This window comes from Strix uralensis, chromosome 27 (assembly GCF_047716275.1).
Source record: "Strix uralensis isolate ZFMK-TIS-50842 chromosome 27, bStrUra1, whole genome shotgun sequence".
Classification (NCBI taxonomy): Eukaryota; Metazoa; Chordata; class Aves; order Strigiformes; family Strigidae; genus Strix; species Strix uralensis.
This window is the reverse complement of record NC_133998.1, coordinates 4,608,013-4,628,680: the sequence shown is the minus strand read 5'-3', so window position 1 is coordinate 4,628,680 and position 20,668 is coordinate 4,608,013. Positions and strand designations below refer to the sequence as shown.

Genomic DNA, 20,668 nt, shown 5'->3' with positions numbered 1-20,668 from the left:
TGATATTTTAAAGTATTTTGTCTTTTATATAATCCCAAACTTAAACTTGAAATGTCTCTAATCCTGGAAAATGAACTAAAGTCATACTTGTCAAATTCTTCTGACCAAATGTCTTTATATTGGGTTTTATAATTTAAAATCTTGATGGTGTTAATATTGCAGTATGTATAAGCAATATATTAAATCCATTTAAATAAAACAACTGTTTGAGATGATTTGCATTGAGAAATGAGTACCATTATATTTGGTTAAATTTTAAACCACCCCAGGAAGAATGGATGATACTAAAGTGTATCGGCACGGTTTCCTATTTAAGGGGTTTGCATTGTCCGTGGTAAGTAACTTCTCTTTTTCTCCTTTTGTTTTGTTTTGTTTGTTTTTTTCCTAAACTTTCCAGGTAAAAGTACTCCTGTAAGCCACCTTGGGTCTTCAGATTTTCCCAAGCCCCATGATCCATTCCAGCCATTTGGGGCTGACAGCAGTGACCCGTTTCAAAGTAAAAAGGGGTTTGGGGACCCATTTAGTGGAAAAGATCCATTTGCTCCCTCCTCTTCAAGTAAAACTTCTAAAGACTCTTCCTTGGGGTTTGCAGACTTCAGCTCTGTAAGTTAAGTTCATTGTCTCTGAGCAAACCACTTTCTGCTCTGCTTGCAGCAATCTATTGGGTTTTTGTTTTAACTGCAAACCTACTGTTCACTGGCTTCTGTCTCTTAGTACCTTCATGCTGTCCTCATTGTTTTTGTATTAATATTTCTGTAATAAAAAGGCATTATTTCAATAAAAAAGAAGTTTCATACTAAATTTTAAAGGGTTTACTTGCATTTAAATTATTTTAGTACAGTGTGCCTTTACTCACAAATTCTTTGTAGCCGAATCTGTGTATTGTTTTTGTTGCATGGAGGCTATTTTGTAAAATGATTTTTGGGAGCCAATGATGTAAAGATTCAAAAACAGTTGTTGAAAACGTTTATATAGCAATTTCACCATATCCTGAGAAGAAAATCCTTAAAGGGAAAGATTCCATAAAGTATTTGTAATTGTTTGTGAAAAAGGTTCTGACAATCCTGTCACAATGTTTGCTGTATATGATGGAATGTGGTCATAAAGATACATATACGAGACAGAGATTGGAAATTTAGCTGTTGAATTTTGTTCCAATTACTAATATTGTAGGAAAGCCCTTGTTACGACTAAGAAAACAAAATTGTTTGTCGAACCAATATAGAAACGTCCATACTGCACTCCAAAGGACAGTATCGGAAGGTTTGAAAGCAAAGCCAAGTACCCATTCATTAAAAAATACCAGGGTTTCTAAAAGCCTGGCTTTGTTTTTAGTGCTGGCAGGTACGTTATTGAATTGGAAATCATTGTAAATGTAGTAGTAGTGTGGTTCTTATTGCTTCCATGAGTAGATAGAAATCTGTTCCATCCACAGCCTCAGGCTTCTTCCTCCTTTCATGTGTTTTTGTTCTGTCACGTTGCCATGCAGTAAAATTGCCAACTTAATCTGTTACTTAACTTTGGACACAGTTCAGTGTTCAACAAGTGGAGATCTTTAAGCTGAATCTTTCAGGTTGCTTATTTTTCATGTTTTTTCCCCTAGTTATTAGTGAATAGTAAATGTGTATCACTTTCCTATTTGATATTGTTAGTTGAGGCCATCTGTGCATACTTTTAGCTGGCCTCAGTGCTTTAATTTATCTATGATGCTGAAGACGTCAAAGTTCAAGATACTATGTATGCTTTACCACAGTTAGTACTAGCCTGTTGAATTTGCACAGTTAAATTCTGTGATTGTATACAAAATGGTGACATTCTTAATAAAAATAAGACGCAAAACTTGCTTTATCTGAAATTTCTTGAACAACATCTAATTTCTTCCTTCAATGAAAGACAAATAACAGAATGGAATGCCTGTTACCCAGATTGTTGTCTTACTTTACAGACTGCATTTCTTAAGTTAAAAGTGTTGCTTACACTTGAGTGATTGTATCAAATGATTAACCAAAACCTCTGATGGCCATCACAGTGGGTGCTCTAGTGTTAAATTTGCCGTGCCATCAGGAGATGAGATTAACTTTAGAAGATAAGGAAAAAGTAGGAGAAACAAGACTTTGAGGAGTTGCCACTTATAATTACTGTTAAGTGGCACTTCATCAAATGAAATTAATTTTTTTTTATCGGTTTTGTGAATTACTTTCTACTGCTGTAAGAAAAAAAGTGTTAACTGAATTTCACTGAAAGGAGACTTGATCCCTGTTCTTTTCAGTTTGTTGGGTTTTTTTTTTTTTTTGCTTGCTGATAACACAATTATGTTGTGACATTTGATAATTCCTAATCCTTCTGTATGAAGATTTAAGTGTACTGGTTACCTTGTAATCAGCAAGAATATTGTGCTTCTCTTTGCCTGATGGTTGGGAAACTTTGTTCATAACGGAAATTAAAAGCAATTTTACTTACAGAAGTTTTTTTGACGTATAGTTTGAGTCCATGGAATCCAAGAACAGAATCATAGACTCGTGTAGGTTTGAATAGTTGAATAACCTCATTTTTAATTGGAATTCTTTACTGTTGCAAATGAGTAACATGAGGACCTTCACTGGATTTTAGTAACGCTCTAGAAAATTGGGCACTTTTTTTGAGATACTGGCAAATTCATGCACCCAGATTTTAAGTATTCTCACTGCATTCTTAACTTTTCCACTGGCAATAAATAACGACTCTTTGGAACAAAACAGAGTCTTTTAGTAGCTCATATTTCAGGTATTTCTAGGTTCCAGCTTCAGTTTACAGAACAACAAGAACAGCAATCTTTCTGCCAACAGAAAGCATTTAAATTTCCAAGAAACAGAGCACTTAGAACTAAACTCAAATTTTGCTCTTAATAGAAGCTGGTAATTTAGTAAACACAAGTCAGTGCAGCTTTTTGTGTATTTGATTAGTTTTGCTGCAGTCTGCTGTTTTCCTCGTTTATGCCTTGGGTCTAACTGTACTGTTGAAAAAAAAAAAAAGGGGGGGGGGTTAATGAAATGACAGATATGTGATACATATTTATAGACTTCTTGAAACCTGGACATATGCAAAAAAATACGTTACTGTATTTAATGACTTGTAATTCAGTTACATTACCTTTTTATAGGCAATCTGTGCAAGAATCAGTGGCATTAATGAACTGTTGTGTATTTTACTATCTAAGGGTCAGAGTTACGCTCCTGAAAATTTTACTTTATGCTAACCATTTGTAATAAGGCACATCCAGATTTGTTTCCAATGAATCACTTGCCTATTTTTCCTTTTTTTTTTTTTTTTTACTCAGCACTTTTAACCACAAAAATATAACTTGTGTACCATAAACAAGTTATAATTGAGACTCTCATAAGCTTTGGAAGACTTATCCTAAGATGTAAGCTACATAAGTAAAACTGTTTTCTCAACATTAAAAAAAAAAAAAAGATACCCTTGAGAGTTTGACCAAAGCTTATTGTATTTCTGAAAATAGTAACTGTTATTCTCCATCCCAGCTATATGATCTTTCTGAATTCTTGGAATAAGTGGCAAAGTTCTACTTCCATTTGAGTCCGTCTTTACTGTATCTTGAAAAAAATAAGCTATTTAAAATCTTAGTGAGCTTTTAAATCTTACCTGTCAGCTGACGTAATTTAAATGAGTAATTATAGTAGGTTTTCTTCATTTTAAAAGTAAAATATCACAAATGTGTGTCACTTTTATTGTACTTCAGTAACATTGAATGCAGAGTTCCTCATCTAAATTTTGATAGCCATGAAAGCAGAGGTAGTCTTTGAAGAAATATGATTTTAAAATAGTCCTCTTTTCTTACATGAAATAATCTGAAAAATCATATTGAGAGAAATAAAATGAGGAATTGTGAGCATCCAGAAGCCCATAGATAAGACATAATTTAACTAAATTATGAGAAAATGATAATTGGACTTGGGTTGAAAGAAATTCAAATAGATGCGTTTATTTTAAAAATACGAATTATAGATACAATGCAGGGTGGAAAATGCAGGGGTGGGGGCCATCGCATGGTATATATACAGCTAGGCATAGATCTAGCACTTAAAGTTGCATTTAATGCTCGGTTCAATATTTCAAGCTTGCGTGGGAAGGTGCAGCCGTATCAGCTAGTGCAATGGCATCTTTTGCTGTGTTCAAAGTTACGATGTGGACCACAGGGCAATTTTTGTAGTATACATTCAGCTGAAATTGAAGCTATAAATTCCATGTAGTTTTCTCTTCCAAAAAAACCCCAAATAATATGTTTTCCTGAACATTCAAAAAAAGATAGTACAAAGCAAATTTTAGAAGTGGGATATAATGCAAACATTTCCATGCAGCTGTGCGAATGCTTCTGTTAACATCAACCTCTTCAGCAAACGCTAAAATTAAACAGTAACAGATTATATTTTAGTTTTAAATTGTTATGATTTCCATAAAATATTTTAATATTTTGTGCAAAAACTTCAAACAAGTGAACTTTTGCATACTTCAATGATAAATACTGGAATATAATTTTGGAATAGTTTTGCTGCAGTGTACTTAAATATGTTTTGGGAAGCTCAAACAGGCTTTGAAGCTCAATGTTATAATGTGTTATATTTCCTTAGTGTTCTCTGCTGAAGTAAATTGGATTCTCTTACGTTATTTCTTACTGGAAAAACTCTGCATGTATTTTATGAACAGTAACAGAAGCACTTTTTGTAAATTTTGGTTTGGTGTTGAAACTTCCCACAAATCAGCAGTATCCAGAGTCATTATTAAACCCCCTCACCCTTAGCAGGAAATGCTACAGTAAAATTCTCTGCGATGGAGTTGCACAAGAGTAAATAACTCTTGTTTTTACCAGCTATTTACTATTCTTAAAAATGGATGTAGGTTGCTATGCTCCCAAACCACTAACTTGTTTTTTTTGTGTTTGTGGAGTTTTTGTTTGGCTCCAGTCCCCTGGCCATTTTCATACACAACTGAGACATGGATGCAGGGACGTGCAGCCCAGATGGGTTAGTTTCCTGGTGGGAGGAGGAAGAAATTAAGGAAATAAATTAAAGGATGAAGTGAGGAAATCAGTGAGTGAATTTTTATCTTAATCCAGAAGAACTACCCTAAGACAGCTTGGTATACTTGATTCATATATTTAATAAGTCTGATTCGTTGTATTTTTCACATAATTTCTTCTAGCTTTTTGGTAAAGTTATTAATTTCTTTTCCATTTTCATTTTTTAGTTTGGAAATGAAGAACAGCAGCTGGCATGGGCAAAGCGTGAGAGTGAAAAAGCAGAGCAAGAAAGACTAGCTCGGTTGCGGAGACAAGAACAAGAAGACCTTGAGTTGGCTATTGCACTCAGTAAGGCTGATATGCCAAACTCTTAAATAGGGGTTCTTTGGCTCCACCCTGTCCAAGTGAAACCTTTAAACATGGCTTTTATAAAAATACTAAATTCTTGGTTTATGTTGTGAAAATAATTTTAGTCACCTTCAACTCTAAACAAGACTGGCTGGTTACGTCAAACTGGGCTCTCTGTGGCTTTTCAAGTGCATAATATACAGGAAACACTGTATAAGCTGTATTATATGTTCTAGATAAAATTTACTGCTTGTAAGAAATTTAACGTATGATCTGAAGATACTGAAAGCAGAGTTTCTTTATCTGGAAGACAATGTTGCATATAGTAAACTGCAACTTGTGAATCTGGCGTTTTATTGCCTGAATTCCATTGGTTTTTTGAGGCTGCAGTATGAATTTCGAAGAAAATGTCATAAAAAGATAATATTATAGAATTAGCTTTCACTGGTTACATTTATTTAATAATTCACAGTAGGCTAATTAGTACATCATCTGCATCATCTATGTCAAAGTCTTCAGCATAAATTCATCATTAAATGGTCCCTTTTTATCCAGGAGATGTGGCTTTTACAAAAGAATCTGGCAATTTATGTATGATGAATACATAGTGAAGTGTATAAAATATTGCAAATCTGAAGCCTCTATGGATGAGTAGTTCTTCTAATTTAAACATTTGTTTGCATTGAGTTGTAATAATTGTATGCGATGTTGTAAAAGAGGGAGTTAATTCCGTGGTGGTAAATTGGACAAGTAATTTGGCAATTAAACCACTTGGTAACATCTTGCTTTATCTCATAAGCAGATACGGTTACAGGATTGTGATACAAGTTTGAGCGCTGCTTTCAGGTAAAATCAAGCAATGGAAAACGTCCTAAGCTTGAACAGTGTTCATCCTACAACTCATTTATCCCTCTTTTGCTCCAACGGCCAGAACGTAGACCATGTTATCTGTGTTACCCAGTTGACTATGTGAGACAGCCCCTACCTCTGTTTCTTTAATGCCATCTATCTTATATTATGGGGTTACCCATCAAAGATAATTTAGCTGAAATAAGGCCAAGTTGAAACAGATTTTATTTGCCAAATACATGTTCATGCCTAAGTTATAGAAGTACTGGTAGACTGGATTGGCTTTAAAATACAGCTTGCAGTAGTAAGTCCAAGTAGGAACAGATTTTATATACACCTGTAAAAATCAATACTTCTACCTGGTAAGGATAACACAGAATGTGTTTTACATGTCATATATAAAATAAGTCCTTATGATAAGTCTGTGAATTATTTACTTACTAAAAATGCCTTTTCTGATTACAGGAACTCTCAAACTTTAGTTGTCTTTGCCTTGGACTTTTATGTCTAAATAGAGTAGGCATCTAGCACAAAACTTTTAAAACGTCCTTAATGTATATCTGCTTTCCTGTCCTTGGTTCTGTAGGAACACAAAGTTTAACAGTCTGTGTTTTTACTGATGCAGCCCTTATCTTAAAACATTTTCTCTATTTTTTTGAAAATGTGGTATTCCTTCATCATCTTTAATGCATTTATATTTTTTATGTCCTTGCTTCCTTTTATTTTTCATAATACAAAGACAGTGCCTGTTCACTGAGTGAAAACAATCTTTCCCCATTCTGTTGTAATTGCCTTATTCTGGATGCTTTCCTTACACGGAGATAAGAATCAGTTTGGATCGTTTTAATCTTCTTAGTAGTTTTTAGTTCTGAAATGCAGCTAAGACGGGGCATTTCTTGTCTCAGGCTTTTGTGAGTAGGTATATGGGTGAGTGCATGTCTGTACGTGCATGCACACATGCGCATCCATCCATGTACGTCTGCAGCAATACAGATGACAAACCCCCATATCTCAAAATGCAGTTTTAGGAGTCACAATTCCCTGTTTGCTGTGTGTCTCCTGTGCTAATGGTACTACAAATAATGTGAATCTTTTAATTCCCTGCAGAAGGGGAAGAGATGCATTCTAGTATCAAAACCAGCCATACAATGATCTTGAATACGGTCTTTTAATGACCCTTTTGGAATGTAGAAAATATTTCTAATTTTACAGCACCCGATTTGAAATCCCTTCCCGCTGTGGTAATTTTTCTCTAAAATACGTTAAATGATCAAACATACTAAAATGTCAACAGATTCTCTTTGCTGTTGGTGTACAGGGCTAGAAGTCTCTGAGAACAAGCTCGGTCTGTCTATAGCTGAGATAAAACTTTTGCTATAAAAGAGCAATTTTCAAAATTGAGTGGCTGCAGGATTCTCAGTGAAGTTACACAAATTGTATCCATGTGTAATATTCTCCTTTTCATTTTCGTTTGGGCCTGAGTTTTTGTGGTGTCTCTTCTGCTACAATAAAACCCCATTCATATGTAGTTCCATTTTAGAAAGGAAAACCACTTTTGGACTACTACTTGGGTGATGTCACTCCGGTGGGACGGGGTGGATGAGCTAAATGGCTTGATTCATTTTCTGAGTTATGTACCATAACAAGACTTTCTGCTACTCTGTCAGTGTTCTAAAATACTGTAATTTATAATGCTTCTAAGGCAATGAGTCGGTTTTTTTCAAGATGTTTAGCAGGAAGCCAGAAACGTGAATTAATCTAGCATTCCATATAGTGTTAGAACTAACTGCTCATTTTCCTGTTTCCTTATTGACTCATTCTTCATAATTGCTTGGACAGTAACAGAAGATCAAGCAAATGAACAAGGACGGAACGTGTCCTCTATGCACAGTGTATTAGATTTAGTAACCTTAGGTTTACTGAAACACTCTTGAGTCAAAATTTTAGACACTGCAGTAGAAGAAAACTTAGCTGTGATTTCTCCCCGTTGTATTTAATACAGTTTTCCAGATAAAAAGGAAGATTACCCCCATTCTTCCCTTACGCTCGTAACTCAGTGTTTTATATAATACCTGCACTTGTTCTTCTAAGACAAAACTTTTATCGCAAGACATTGATCTTCTCCTTCCTCCAGAACAGTGAAATTTAAAGCACAAATAGGCCTATCACTATTTGGGCAGAGAAAATATGTACAATGCAAGATATATAAAATGTGAGTATACACAATGCATATACAGTGTACATTGAGATCCATATTATTTGTGTCTATGTGTGTATATATATATATAGTGTATTGTATAATGTAATAATAGTGTGTGTATATACTATGTCCACATACTATGTCTAGTATATAGTTACTTGTGCTGTACATAAAATGTGTATATACAATGAATATGTAGAATATGCATTCTATATATTAAAGCTTGTGTGTGTTTATGTATTCTCTAAACAGAGATGGATACAGAAATGGAATTTTTACAGAAATTCAGATTAGATCATGTCTCTTAATTTCAAAGTTCTGGTGAAAGAAAAAAAAAAAAGGAGAAATGACTACTTCTAACAAATTTGTTTCAGGATTACTTTCATTGGCATGAAAAACTGCATTCTAGCTGTGCCAAGTGTAAGAGAGAAACCTGGCAGAAAGTAGGTATCATCTGCACTGCATGTGATTTCACATTCTTTTGAGTTTTTAAAGTGTCTCTTTGAAATGCAGGCTTAATTTCTGATCTTCTTGCATGTGGTGGTCATGTCATCTTTTCTTTTTTCTCTGAGGCTGAGGCAATGGTTTTTCTCCTACATTTGCTTGTAGTTTCACTTCTCTCTTTCTTTTTTTCCCTTTTCTAAAAATTGTTTTTAAGGAGTTATTCCCATACACACACACACCCCAAACAGTCGCATGCTAAGGTGGAAAACGTGTTTTTCTTGCTTCATTCCAGTTATATAGGTTGCACATAATTGTCATCTGGATTTCAGCTCTGTTTTTCCTCCATTTCCACCTAAGCTTTTACTTCAGAAGGAATGACTATCCATTGCATTCTTGGCTTTGAGGAAAGAATGGAGGTGATTCTGCTTTCTACTCGGATAAATTATTAGACTCTGTGGTACACTGAGCAATCACAAAGAGTTTAGTAGGCTTTTATAGTGGCACATGTGTGTTTTATACAGAGTATCGTCACTGCTGGAATGACTCATGGAAAACCATGAATTGCACACAGCACCGAGGCACAACAGTTAAAACAGGAAAGACTGACAATTATTCACGTTGAACCTACGCATGCAAACTTTGCATGTAGGACACAGGTATTGAATTGCCCACATTATCCTTTACAGACCAGTATGTTCACATTTGCCTCGAGTGGTTTCCCTAAGTTATATTCAAATAGTCTTGTTGTAAAACATACCAGTCATTCTGCAATAAAAACAGATGCTCATAAAAGTAGTACTTCTACAATAATGCTGTATGAAATATTTTTATATTGGCAAATTTTTCCTTATGAAATCTCTGCCCTATGAGAATCATCAGTCCTTACTGTATTTTGTTTCATGTAATGTGCTCTCGAAGTGTAGGAAATTCCAAGCTGTGTCTGACTGTGTAAACTTTTTTTTTTTTAAATTCCTGTCTGTGAAATCTGTTGTCAGAAATTTTGTAGAATTTATTTTGTCATCTTATGCTCAAAGATAATGCACTTTTCTTGGATTCTTCTTATAATCCTTTTGGGGTTACTATTTCTTCTTTAGTGTTTCTCCATTGAGAAGAGTATTTATTCTGTAGAACTGAGGCCCAAGGAATTTTGGTCCAAGTAGAACTGTTGCTTTCCCTCGTGTAAGAGTTTGATTTCTCCCTCCTTCTGCGTTTTATTCCTCCTGCTCAGGAATTTCATTTCTGTTTAATCCTCATTTAGAGTTGGAACTCTGTTAAAGTGAATTGATCTGTGCTAATAATGATCTAGTTCAAACACCTTCCTATGCCGGTGGAACAGCTCAGTTTTTGTTGTGTGTCAACCATTGCATCTCTCTGTAGACTTCACAACAAACATCTTTTCTTAGAAAGGAATTTTGCTTGGAGTATGGTGGAATCATAGAAGATTTATTTTTAGAGTAAATATGTTAACTGTTACTCATTGACACACCTGTTTTATCAGTTGATATACTGCTCTTTTTACTTGAAAGTTTTATAAATAAAGGCTAATTTGTTATAAAATGGAATTTTCATTTTTCCAACTTCTGCCTTCCCCTTTAAGTTTAACTTTAAAAGGAAAACTCCTAGTGACTATGGTTCCTTCTGCTGTTACAATTATAGAGTGCTCTTCTGGTGTCCCTTTTAATATGACGTTCTTTAGTCTGACCTAAAAAAGGTGAAAACACAAAGTGGAAACTGCAATGTTGACCTAAATTTGACTAATATCTCCAAATATGTACATTATTGTAGTTATATTTATCTTCCAAATATCATAACAAATTGAAAGGTATTTTAATTTTAACCCATCTCGTGTGTTTATTGTTTAATATAATAAGAGAAATGTTATTGTTTAATATAATAAATGAAAAGTTACTTTTTGGAGCTCTGAGACTTCGGCAATCTTTCTTTACTCTTTTTTTTTTTTTTTTTTTGGTCCATGATTTCATAAGCTTTTGTGTCAGATTTGTGAATCTTGCTTTGAAAAACTGCTTGATTCTCTGTGTTGGGCTCTTTTTTTCTTTTGGCTGGTGCCCTCCGCACACTGTTTTCCCTTCTGTCCTTCCCCTTCTTCCTCATCCTGGCCACATTTGGTCTGTACAGACCAGTCAGAAAATCCAACACCGCACCCTTTCCAAAACAATTTGTGTGCCGCAATGCTAAACATCCAGGCAATTTATTCTGGGAGGGGTTAGAGAGATCACCAGAGACAAACCCTTTCTGCTTGCTGGAAAAACACACCTCACTATCGTACTATTTGACATTATTCACTTTGACTCATTATTCTCCCATCTGTTTGTTTTATTTACTCTGCTTCTGCACACATTGGCATGGTTAACAACAGATTGCCAAGGCAGGTTTCTCTTGAAATTGCTCTGCAGCAATATTTTTAGTACGTTGACATTTTGAAGCCAGGATTTTACTATAGTGTCACAGACAAGCACAACTTCCTACCCAACTTCTCTCGTCGGGTAATGCTCCTCTTCGCTTACAAAAACGTGGGCCACAGCTCTGTGTTTTGCTCCCACTCAAGTTTTTGGAGTCTTGACAACTTCCTCATCTGAACACTTCCCCAAATACCTGCCCGATGTTCACTGTCCATGCCTGATCTGGAAGGACTCCCTGTACCAGGCGTCGCGTAGAGGCCAAGAGGCTCTTCATTGGGAAGAAAAGCAAGACATCCTGTTCGAGAAGAAACATTTACAAGTGGAAACTGGAACTTAAAGGAACGCCAAGCTACGAGCACAGCTGTTAAACCTCAAAAGCAAAGGGACCTAAATAGGACCCGGGACCAGCTTGCGTTGTGAAAGTCTGAGCTCTCGGAGCCCTTGCTGCCCTCCCTACCCCTAAAATTGCAGTCATATTTTTCTTGGGGAGGTGCTACTGGGAGAAAATTGCTGAATCTCCTGTCTGCTGTACATAACTATCAATTTAGTCACTCCGAACATCTTTTACCTCCTGTCTAGTTAGCATTTTTTTTTAATGTAATGACCGCAATTAAAATTTTTTATTGGTGCTGATACAGCATTTCTTACAAATGCTATAGCCTTCTCTAATGATGACTTTTATGTTCATAACACTATTTCCCAGCTGCAAACATAATATATTTCTGCTGTTTAACCTCCCATAAATGTTGTACTCAAACACAGATTTCAGAAGGGAACTGTACAGAGGAACAAGCCCTGTGCTTTGCCCATCCCTTGCACCCACAGGAAGGGCACCCAGGCATCCTATATCCCTTGTTTTGCAAGTGCTTGCAATATAAAATGATTAATATATCAAAAACCACTTATGCTGTCATCGTGCACGGGCTGTAAAAAAAAGTGGTTGTTGGGGTTTGAGGATTCTTTGTGTGTGTTGTGTTTAAGCCTCAGGCTCAGTAGCTTCTCGTCTAATATATCAAATGTCGCAGGGGATGTCCAATGTGATATTCCAGATATTTCCTGATGACATAATGATAGGCCAGAACTCCAGGAATGCTCTGAGCTGTTAGAAGTGCAAGAAACCAAAGTAAAAGTGATTTAAAGGGATAGTATATCTAATTACAAACCTGTAATAGGTAAGTTCATCTGCAATTTCTGTGTTGCTGAATTTATGCTTACTCAAAGGGCAGACTTTTGATTTGCTAAAAGGAATTATATTTGAAGCAGGTAAATAAGCAGGTAACTAATGATAACTATGGTTACAGAGTAAATGAAAACTTTGTTGCTCCTGCTCTCCTTGTGCTTGGAAAGGTGGTTTTGGTAAAGTTAATACATCTTCATTATATAAAGCAGTGCATATGACTCATTTTTTTGTCTACATAAAATATTATAAGATCAAATAATTGTGGCTGAAAAGTCAGACCTCAAAAGATTAAATCAAACATGTTTTCTGCCTAACAAGTTTAGGATAAATCCCTGCCTCCTCTGCACACTTCAAGTTTGGAGTACTGTTTTGTGGCAGAGACTATTCCCAATCTCAGCCTAAGTGATGGGGAATTGGTTTGGGATCAAATAGTACAGAGCTTTAAGGAGTCTCTGGGAGTCAATAAGTTGAGCCAGTTACATCCAGGGCCTGTGAATTGTGTATGGCTACGTGCTTTAGGGTACTGGTGTTTGGCTTGTAAACCTATTCCTCCTCCAACTCTGTGAGAAGCCTGTTTCTGAATGGAGCTGTGCCTAAGCCTGGCTTTTCACTCAGGGCAGAGAGGGGTTGCTGCAGTGCCAGCGAGTTTCAGGAGCTCCAACCCTTCTGCTCTTGGCAGGATGAGTCCCGGGCAGGTGGGACCTGTTACGCACCCAGCTGAGAGCGGCTGCTTCAAGGACATGCAGGAATTTTAAGGTTCATAGATGCCACCAAGTATGTTTCGATGTTAGCAACAGGGATAGCTTTCTCCCTATTAAATTACATGGGGTTTGGATTGAATGTTCCTCTTTATGTTTCCCCCTGACACTGCTAGTTACCATAGCGATGGCTACATGACTTCGTTGTAGTTGTTTAATTTAAATATAGCAAAAGAAATTGCTAGAGCTTGGGATTCTGGCTTCGAAAATTCAATTTAAGAAAAGCCTAACAGCTAGTCTGTTATAGGTGCACAAAATAGCTTTAGAAACCACAGAGCTTCTACCACAGAAAACCACAGAACCGCACAATCCTATAATTTGAAGAATGGACAAACTTTTTTTGGCACTTCTTGTGGATGGAGGACCAAAGTTTAGAGCGAGTCAATGTTTTCAGGCAGTTTGTAAATGGCTGCGAGTAACCAAGGACTTGCACAGGCTGAAATCCCCCCATCCCTGCACGAGGTGAGCCTACGGCCAAAATTAAAGCTTAAACTCCCCCAGCCGTGATCATCTGCAAAACTGCAAATCTAAAATGAACTTCCAGAAAAGTCGGGGGGTTTCTAGTCCAGCCTTCCACTTTTGGGTTGAAAAAAAAAAAAAAAAAATTGATTTGGAAGCGCCCTGCCTGCTTGCTGGCAGGCTGCTGGTGCGTTGCAGGGTGCTGCGTCTCCCTCGAGAGCTGGAAGGCGGCCGAGCGGCTGCAACGGCCCCTCGGGGTGGCAGGACGCGGTTCTGTTCTGGGTGCTGTTTCAGCAGCAACAGACTCCTTGTCAGGGTGTTTTCTGAAGATGAGTTCCCATGTAGTACAGATTTAACTGACTCTTCTGAAGTCAGCAGGTGAGAGAAAAACCGTTTTCAGCATAGTGAAACACAACGCTCTGAAACCCAGCGTGGAATTAACTGACTTTAAACAGTAACTCCTCTGGATGGTGTCTCGAGTTCAGAAATAATTGCTAAAACTTTCACTAGGAACATTGTGCAGGATTTGCTAGTTTCTGTACTTAACGTGCTCTATCTAATCTGGCAATCTATCTTGCAAGTATAGTGAGCCCATCACTGTGGTATCTTGTAAGAATATGTGTGAAAATCTTGTTTACAACGGACTCTACGTTTCCTCCATCGGGTTTAACTACAACTTCTTTTTTTTTTTTTTTTTTTTTTCCCCCCCCCCCCTAGTGTCAAAATTAAATCCAGGATAGCTGCAGACTGAAAGGACTGGTCTTCGCTGCATGCTCCCTGGGAGGCATCTGGGATTCTGAGTCTTTTGTGTTAATTAGAACAAAATTACTTAAAAGATGATGACCTGATTGTCTATTGTTAGAGGACTTGCACAGCACTAGCTATCTCCTGCTGGCCAGAGGAGGCTTGGTAGATGGGTGGAATCACATCAACACATCTTTGGATGCACTAATTTAAGGCAATTAAAAAAAAAAAAAAAAAGAGAGAGTTGAAAATTACTCGTAATAGAATGTGAGAAGAATGAGATCAGCATCTCTTTCTTTCTGCTACAAGATTATCTCAAGATTCAAGAACCTGCAGTTTCCTGTAAAGACCACACAGAATTTATCATATATGCTCTCCCTTAAACAATTAAAGTTGGTCATGAGCTTTTATTAGTGTTTTGTGTCCCCTGTCCATCCCCACTTTCAGAGGCCTGAATTTATATATTTTTATATGATGGTTTTGATATTTATATATGAGGATGGCTTTGCCCTATTTTCAGTTGAGTTGCAACAAATCTAAAAGCTCGGAGGACACAACCTGCCCATCTTCACATAGTGAATAGCACACAGCAGAGCATGTCTCCACCGTTCATCACGATTTGAGCGTGGTTTGGTAACATGGTCTCAGGCAGATAACAAGTCTCTTCCCTGAAGACCTTCTAGTGAAGAGGAGCAGAAGTAGCAGAGTTTATAACCCTTACAATGAGGCGATTCACCAGAGCAAAGGGAAGCTCAGATGCTCCCGTGCAGAGGTACAGGAGGAGGGAGGAGGAGCACCCATTGCAGTGAGTGCTACAGAGGAGCCCCACAAAGGGTTTTTTAAGGGTTAGTGAACACAGCAGCATGTATCTCTGCAGGCAGGCACTGTGCAGGGTTCATATGCTTTGTGCTCCCTGGCTGATCTGGGAGGATACAGAAGTGGTCAGACCAAAGGGCCACCTAGCCCAGTAGCCTGCCTCGAACAGAGGTCAGGAGAGATGGCTGGGGACGAGCAGAGTCAAATAAGCAGGTCGTGATGCTTCCAAGCTCTCCCCCACTGCTGGCGAGCTCTGTCTGGGGACCCTCCCGAGCCAGATGTGGGGCTGTGCACTGAGGAGCGACCGTACCCACTGCAGCGAGGTGTCAAACCTCTGCCTCTTTTCTGTTTGTATTATGAAAGAGGGAATAATGTAAGATTGCACTGTATCACCGAAACCTGAGTATGACTAAAACCATTGTCAGTTCTTCAGCAAGAGCAAGGGAAAGCCAGGTGGCTATGGAACAGTAAGGGTAAGAATTAATTTCAAAAATTGTGTTCTTAAGGTTATAAACACAAAGGACATGCTGAAATATGAAAATCTTTGGCTATGGGGAAAGAGAAGGAAATACCTAGAACTGTTGCAACAATGAATGTGCTAATTTTAGAACATCTTTAAGTCATCCTCACTTTCTGGAATTAGATTGTGCAATTTTTTTTCTTGCAAATAAATGAGTTTTGTTTTTAATGAAGAAATGTTAAGTCTCCCTTATATTTCACTTTGAAAGAGCTATAAAAGTGAAATGTGGAACTCATTCTTCCATGTCAATGATTAGAAGCCCAAAATACATCTGTTCCACATGAACAACTGCAGCCTTTGCTTTCACAGAAGAATAGCTATATTTGTAGTTACTCTAAATGTATTCCTGTTGATTTCATTCTTGTGTATTCTAACTTGTAAAGTCAGAAAAATGTCACAACCTTGATTAAAATCAAGTTCCAAGTATCCAGATGTTAAGGAAAAATGCCTCAATATTAAGCTGAATCTGCATACCTAATTAACAGTGATTTTGTTCTACAAGTATCAAGGCTCACCACTAAACCGTAGCTGTAAAAACAGAGGATCCTCATCAGAGTTTCTGAGTAATTGCATAGATGTACTACTTGGACTTATGATCTCACTTACAGCTGTGGCAGAGCTTGGGGCGGGGGGGGGGGGGGGGCGCTCCATTTGACTTGTTGCAGCTATTTACTGCTACAGCTATTGCAGTACCCAGTTTATTTGAAATTAGTTTTCAGAAGCTGGATTCCTGGGTAACTTATTTTCCTCCAAAATAGTTAATATCTTTCTTAACTCCTGAAATGGAGGTGGGATTACAAATTAGTAAGTGAATTTAGATTTTTGGGCAATGAGTTATGAAGGTATTCTAACCTGTGCTGTGAATTCATGTTTAAATTCCACTACTGTTCTATTGGAATTCTGCACTGAGCTCTTGAGAGCAAGGATAATTTATGTACAAGAATGCCTTAAAATAAGCCTCCGTAATTACAAAAATGCAGTGTTTAAATTTATAGTAAAAACCCACACACTGCTGGCAAAACTATAACTGCATCTGGAAAACATTAAGGATGCTATTAAAATAGTCTAGCATAAACTAGAAATGAGACTGAAATTACAGAGTTGCTTACTTAACCATTTTTAGGAAGTATATTTTGAATATGATCTACTTTCCTATTTGATTTTTTGATAAAACACCATACTGTATGTTGTTTACCACTGAGGATGGATTATGTACGCTGTTATCTGTTTCAGAAAAACCCGTAGTTCAGATTTTTTAAGTGTCTTCTTACAGTTGTTGATAATGTAAAACATAACCAGGTGGTTGTTGGTCCAGCCATCAGGGAGAAAATAACAGGGAGATCTCAAAGGAGAATAAAAATCACAACAATTAAAAACTTATTTTATTAAAAAGATGAAATGTTTTCAAACATTGAAAAATTATGCTTTTATAAAAACAGAAATAGGCAAAATACCCATTTGTCTTCTATTTACATATACAATATTTCTCATTGTATAAAATTATTTACAATATATAAAAAAAATACAGTAAAATAGGTTATTTTCTCACAAGACATCAAGCCCTGTACTTCTAGTGTAGATCATGGCAAACAAGAATATTATTGCACCTGTGAAACAGTCTAACAATAGGAGTGTTCTCTTAGCCATGCCTTCAACTGAGATCTAAAATAACATCGTGAGCTACAGTAACATTCATTTAATCTCTTCTAGGGTCAACTTCAGGCAGTTTCCATACAAACATTGTCTCGTAAAGCTTAGGACTGGGCAGTTAGAATCAGAAAAAACACATATTTACAGCTTCTTCTATACAATCTGTATGGAGTCTTATGGAGTTTACCCTTCACAGAAGCTGCATAAATACCCCCTGTTCTCCTGACCGGGACGGGCAGGTTCACTGATACAGTCACGTCAAATTCTCTGCAGGAGATGACTGGCTAAGTCTCCTTGTGTCAAAACCTCCTCAGCTTCCATCGCCAGAGCGTCGGTGCCTCCCTACGTAGTACCAGCTACAAGTTTTTAACGCTTCTGCACCTGAGCAGTTAAATAACGTCCACTGTCGGCAGGTCGGAGTCTCCGGGGCTACATGTGCCGTTTCATGTGCAAAGCCAGGTGGTCTGACCTGGAGAACGCCCTGTCACAGAGGTGGCACTGGAAGGGCCGGTGGCCGGTGTGCTTGCGATAGTGACGGGTGAGTTCGTCGGAGCGGGCGAACTTCCAGCCGCAGCCTTCCCAGTTGCAGTGGTAGGGCTTTTCACCTGTTGGGGAAACCGGAGAGAGCGTGACTCAGCGCGGCACTCCCACGTACAGCCCGCATCACATGCCAGGCAACCTTCCGAGTTTATCTCAGCGTACCCTTTTATTTGCTACCAAGCCCTTCCCCAGCACAATCCAAGCGCTTTTAAACCAGACTGCTCTAGCAATTCTAACCTATACCTGCAGTGAAAATCTTTTGAGAAAAGGTGCTAGAAGCCTTTCAAAAAGCTTTCCCCTATATATGCATAGGAAAACACTTAGACATTATAGATCTGACCACCTGTAGCAGCCCAACCGTGACTACTCCTGGAGTTTAAGAGACTACAGCGTTAAAGCTCAAGCTGCAAACTGTTTTATACAGGCTTTGGCAAGCAGCATGTCTTCAGATGAAGGCAGCCAGCTGTATTTACCTGTGTGCGTCCTGAGGTGGGCCTTCAGGTGCGAACTCTTGGTGTAGGTCTTCCCACAACCCGCATAGGTGCACGTGTGAGTGGCCGTCCTCTTCCGTGGCCAGGACCGACGTCCTCTTTTTGGTTTGGAGTCCAGCAGCTCCAGAGGGGAGGAAGGAGGGGTGAGCATGCCTCTGGGAGCGGAGGGTTGTAAGGGCAGGCTGTCCTCGAAAAGGCCAAACTGGGAGGTGTTCTGGTACTGGAGATGGGTCTGCGGGTGGTGGAAGCCGGAGGCTGGGTGGTAGCTTTGCTGGAAGGACACGGACGAGGGGCACATCATCTGCGTGTGGCAGTCATTCACCATGAGATCATCGGGGCTCAGCGGGGGTGTCTCTGCCCCGGGGATCTGGGGGGAGCTGGCCACCCGGGGCTGCTCGTAGGCCATCATGCAGGTCGCATTGCCCTCCTGCTTGATCTTTGGGCAAGCCTGGGGCACCAGACCTAAGACCGGTCCATAATTGTCCATGTCGGGTTCGGGCTTAATGTTCTCAACAAACTGTGGGCCCCCGAAGCTGGGTGTCACGAAGAACCGCCCGTGGACGTTGCCAGGAGGGCAGTAGTTGGAGTCCATCTCGGAGCGGATCATCTCCGGCACGATGCCGGCGTTGTAGGGCGGGGGGCTGCCCTGCTCCAGGGCACTGTAGCATCCCGGGGACGGGTTTGTCTGGTAAAAGCCGCCGCTCTCCCCTTGGGCAGGGGGATAGTCCCCACCGGCTGCGCCCTGGCCGTAGCCGTCGCTGCCCATGGAAAGGATAAAATCCAGCACGTTGTTGAGATCTTCATCCTCTTTGCGCGGGGAGAGGCCGCCCCAGGTGCCGGCGGGGGTCTTGGCCTCCTGCTCGCACTTCCACCTCTGGGGGAGAAAGAAAAGGGAGAAGGTTAGAGGTGGTGTTTGACGGGGTGAGGGGGGGTGGCGGTAGATTTAGGGAGAAGCGGGGCCGCGGCACCGCCGCCCACCCGTGCGATGAGCCGCGCCGGCCTCAGCACGGCGGCGGGAGGTGGCGGGCGGGGGGGGGGGGGGCGGGGGGGAAGAAACTCACTTCGTGGAGGGTTTTCTCGCGGCAGGGGCTGGCGAAGGTGGCGAAGGAGGGCAGGATGGTATCGCTCAGCGCCATGGTGCGGCCGGGCGGGACGGCGGACGGCGCGGCGCGGCGAGCCGCCCTCCCCACCTTATAACGCGGGCGCGGGCGCCCTCAAGCCAATTGCAGGGAGCGGAGGAAACGCGTCCCGGACGGGGCGGGCGGGAGGCAGCGGCTCGGGCGCAGCCTAAATTTAGCCCCGGTATAAAAGGACGCGGCGGCGGCGGTCCCAGCCCGAGCGGGGCGGAGCGGAGCGGGGCCGGGCCCGGCACGGCCGGCGGGGCCCCCTCGCCGCCTTCCCCTCAGCGCGGGGCTCGCGCCGGGCTCAGGGGCGGCCGCGGAGCGGCGACCCCCGCCTGGGGCCGCTGAGGGAAAACTGAAGGGTCCCGGCCCCGGGGACGCCAAGGGACCCTCGTGAGCTGAGGGGACGCTGAGGGATGAGGGGCCATGGAGGGGGTCCCAGCCCTGGGGACACTGAGGGACCCTCCCTGACGGGAGGGGACCGTGCGCTGAGAGGCACCGTGAGGGACCTGCCGTGGGGTGGGGGACACTGAGGGACCCTCCCTCACATGAGGGGACACGGATGGGTCCACGCTCCAACAGAGACTGTGAGGGACCTGCCGTGGGGTGGGGGACACTGAGGGACCCTCCCTCACATGAGGGGACACGGATGGGTCCATGCTCCAACAGAGACTGTGAGAGACCTGCCATGGGATGGGGGACACTGAGGGGTCCCTGCCCTGGGGACGCTGAGGGACCCTCCTTGACATGAGGGGACCGTGCGCTGAGAGGCACCGTGAGGGACCTGCCGTGGGGTGGGGGACACTGAGGGGTCTCTGTCCTGGGGATGCTGAAGGACCCTCCTTCACATGAGTGGACACTGATGGGTCCACACTCCAACAGAGACTGTGAGGGACCTTTCATGGGATGGGGGACACTGAGGGGTCCCAGCCCTGGGGACACTGAGGAACCCTCCCTGACATAAGGGAACCGTGAGCTGAGAGGCACCGTGAGGGATCTGCCGTGGCACGGGGGACACTGAGGAAGACACCATGAATGAGGGGTTTGATCCCCCTACCCCTCACGGCAGCTGCCCCACGACCCAGCCTCATCCCTGGGGCATGTGGTGGGG

The 20,668-nt window shown here is 40.7% G+C and overlaps 2 protein-coding genes across 7 annotated transcripts in view; one reads left to right on the top strand and one right to left on the bottom strand.

The window, feature by feature from the left end:
- The window catches only part of EPS15L1 (epidermal growth factor receptor pathway substrate 15 like 1), a 45,830-nt gene extending 35,055 nt beyond the window's left edge, over window positions 1-10,775 (top strand). For 5 of the 6 annotated variants that reach the window (XM_074851324.1, XM_074851323.1, XM_074851322.1 and 2 more), the window contains 2 exons: window positions 398-603; window positions 5,245-10,775. In XM_074851324.1, coding sequence (XP_074707425.1) covers window positions 398-603; window positions 5,245-5,391 — 353 coding nt within the window. In that variant the 3' untranslated portion in view covers window positions 5,392-10,775. The remainder of the gene's footprint in view (window positions 1-397; window positions 604-5,244) is intronic. The other variant, XM_074851325.1, reaches the window with a different exon arrangement.
- Window positions 10,776-17,119: 6,344 nt separating this feature from the next.
- On the bottom strand, window positions 17,120-19,615 carry KLF2 (KLF transcription factor 2). Its single transcript, XM_074851620.1, has 3 exons — window positions 19,498-19,615; window positions 18,419-19,310; window positions 17,120-18,010 (listed from the first exon to the last, which is right to left on the bottom strand). The coding sequence occupies exons 1-3, from the start codon at window positions 19,570-19,572 to the stop codon at window positions 17,835-17,837; spliced, it is 1,143 nt and encodes a 380-aa protein (XP_074707721.1). The 5' UTR covers window positions 19,573-19,615; the 3' UTR covers window positions 17,120-17,834.
- Window positions 19,616-20,668: the final 1,053 nt, after the last annotated feature.

What these genes read in the sequence shown, in the direction of transcription:
- KLF2 (XM_074851620.1), bottom strand. Translation starts at nt 19,572, where the DNA reads ATGGCGCTGAGCGATACCATCCTGCCCTCCTTCGCCACCTTCGCCAGC. An exon ending in GCGAGAAAACCCTCCACGAA is followed by an intron (nt 19,311 to 19,497) that starts GTGAGTTTCTTC and finishes TTTCTCCCCCAG; the next exon opens with AGGTGGAAGTGCGAGCAGGA. An exon ending in CCACCTCAGGACGCACACAG is followed by an intron (nt 18,011 to 18,418) that starts GTAAATACAGCT and finishes TTTCCCCAACAG; the next exon opens with GTGAAAAGCCCTACCACTGC.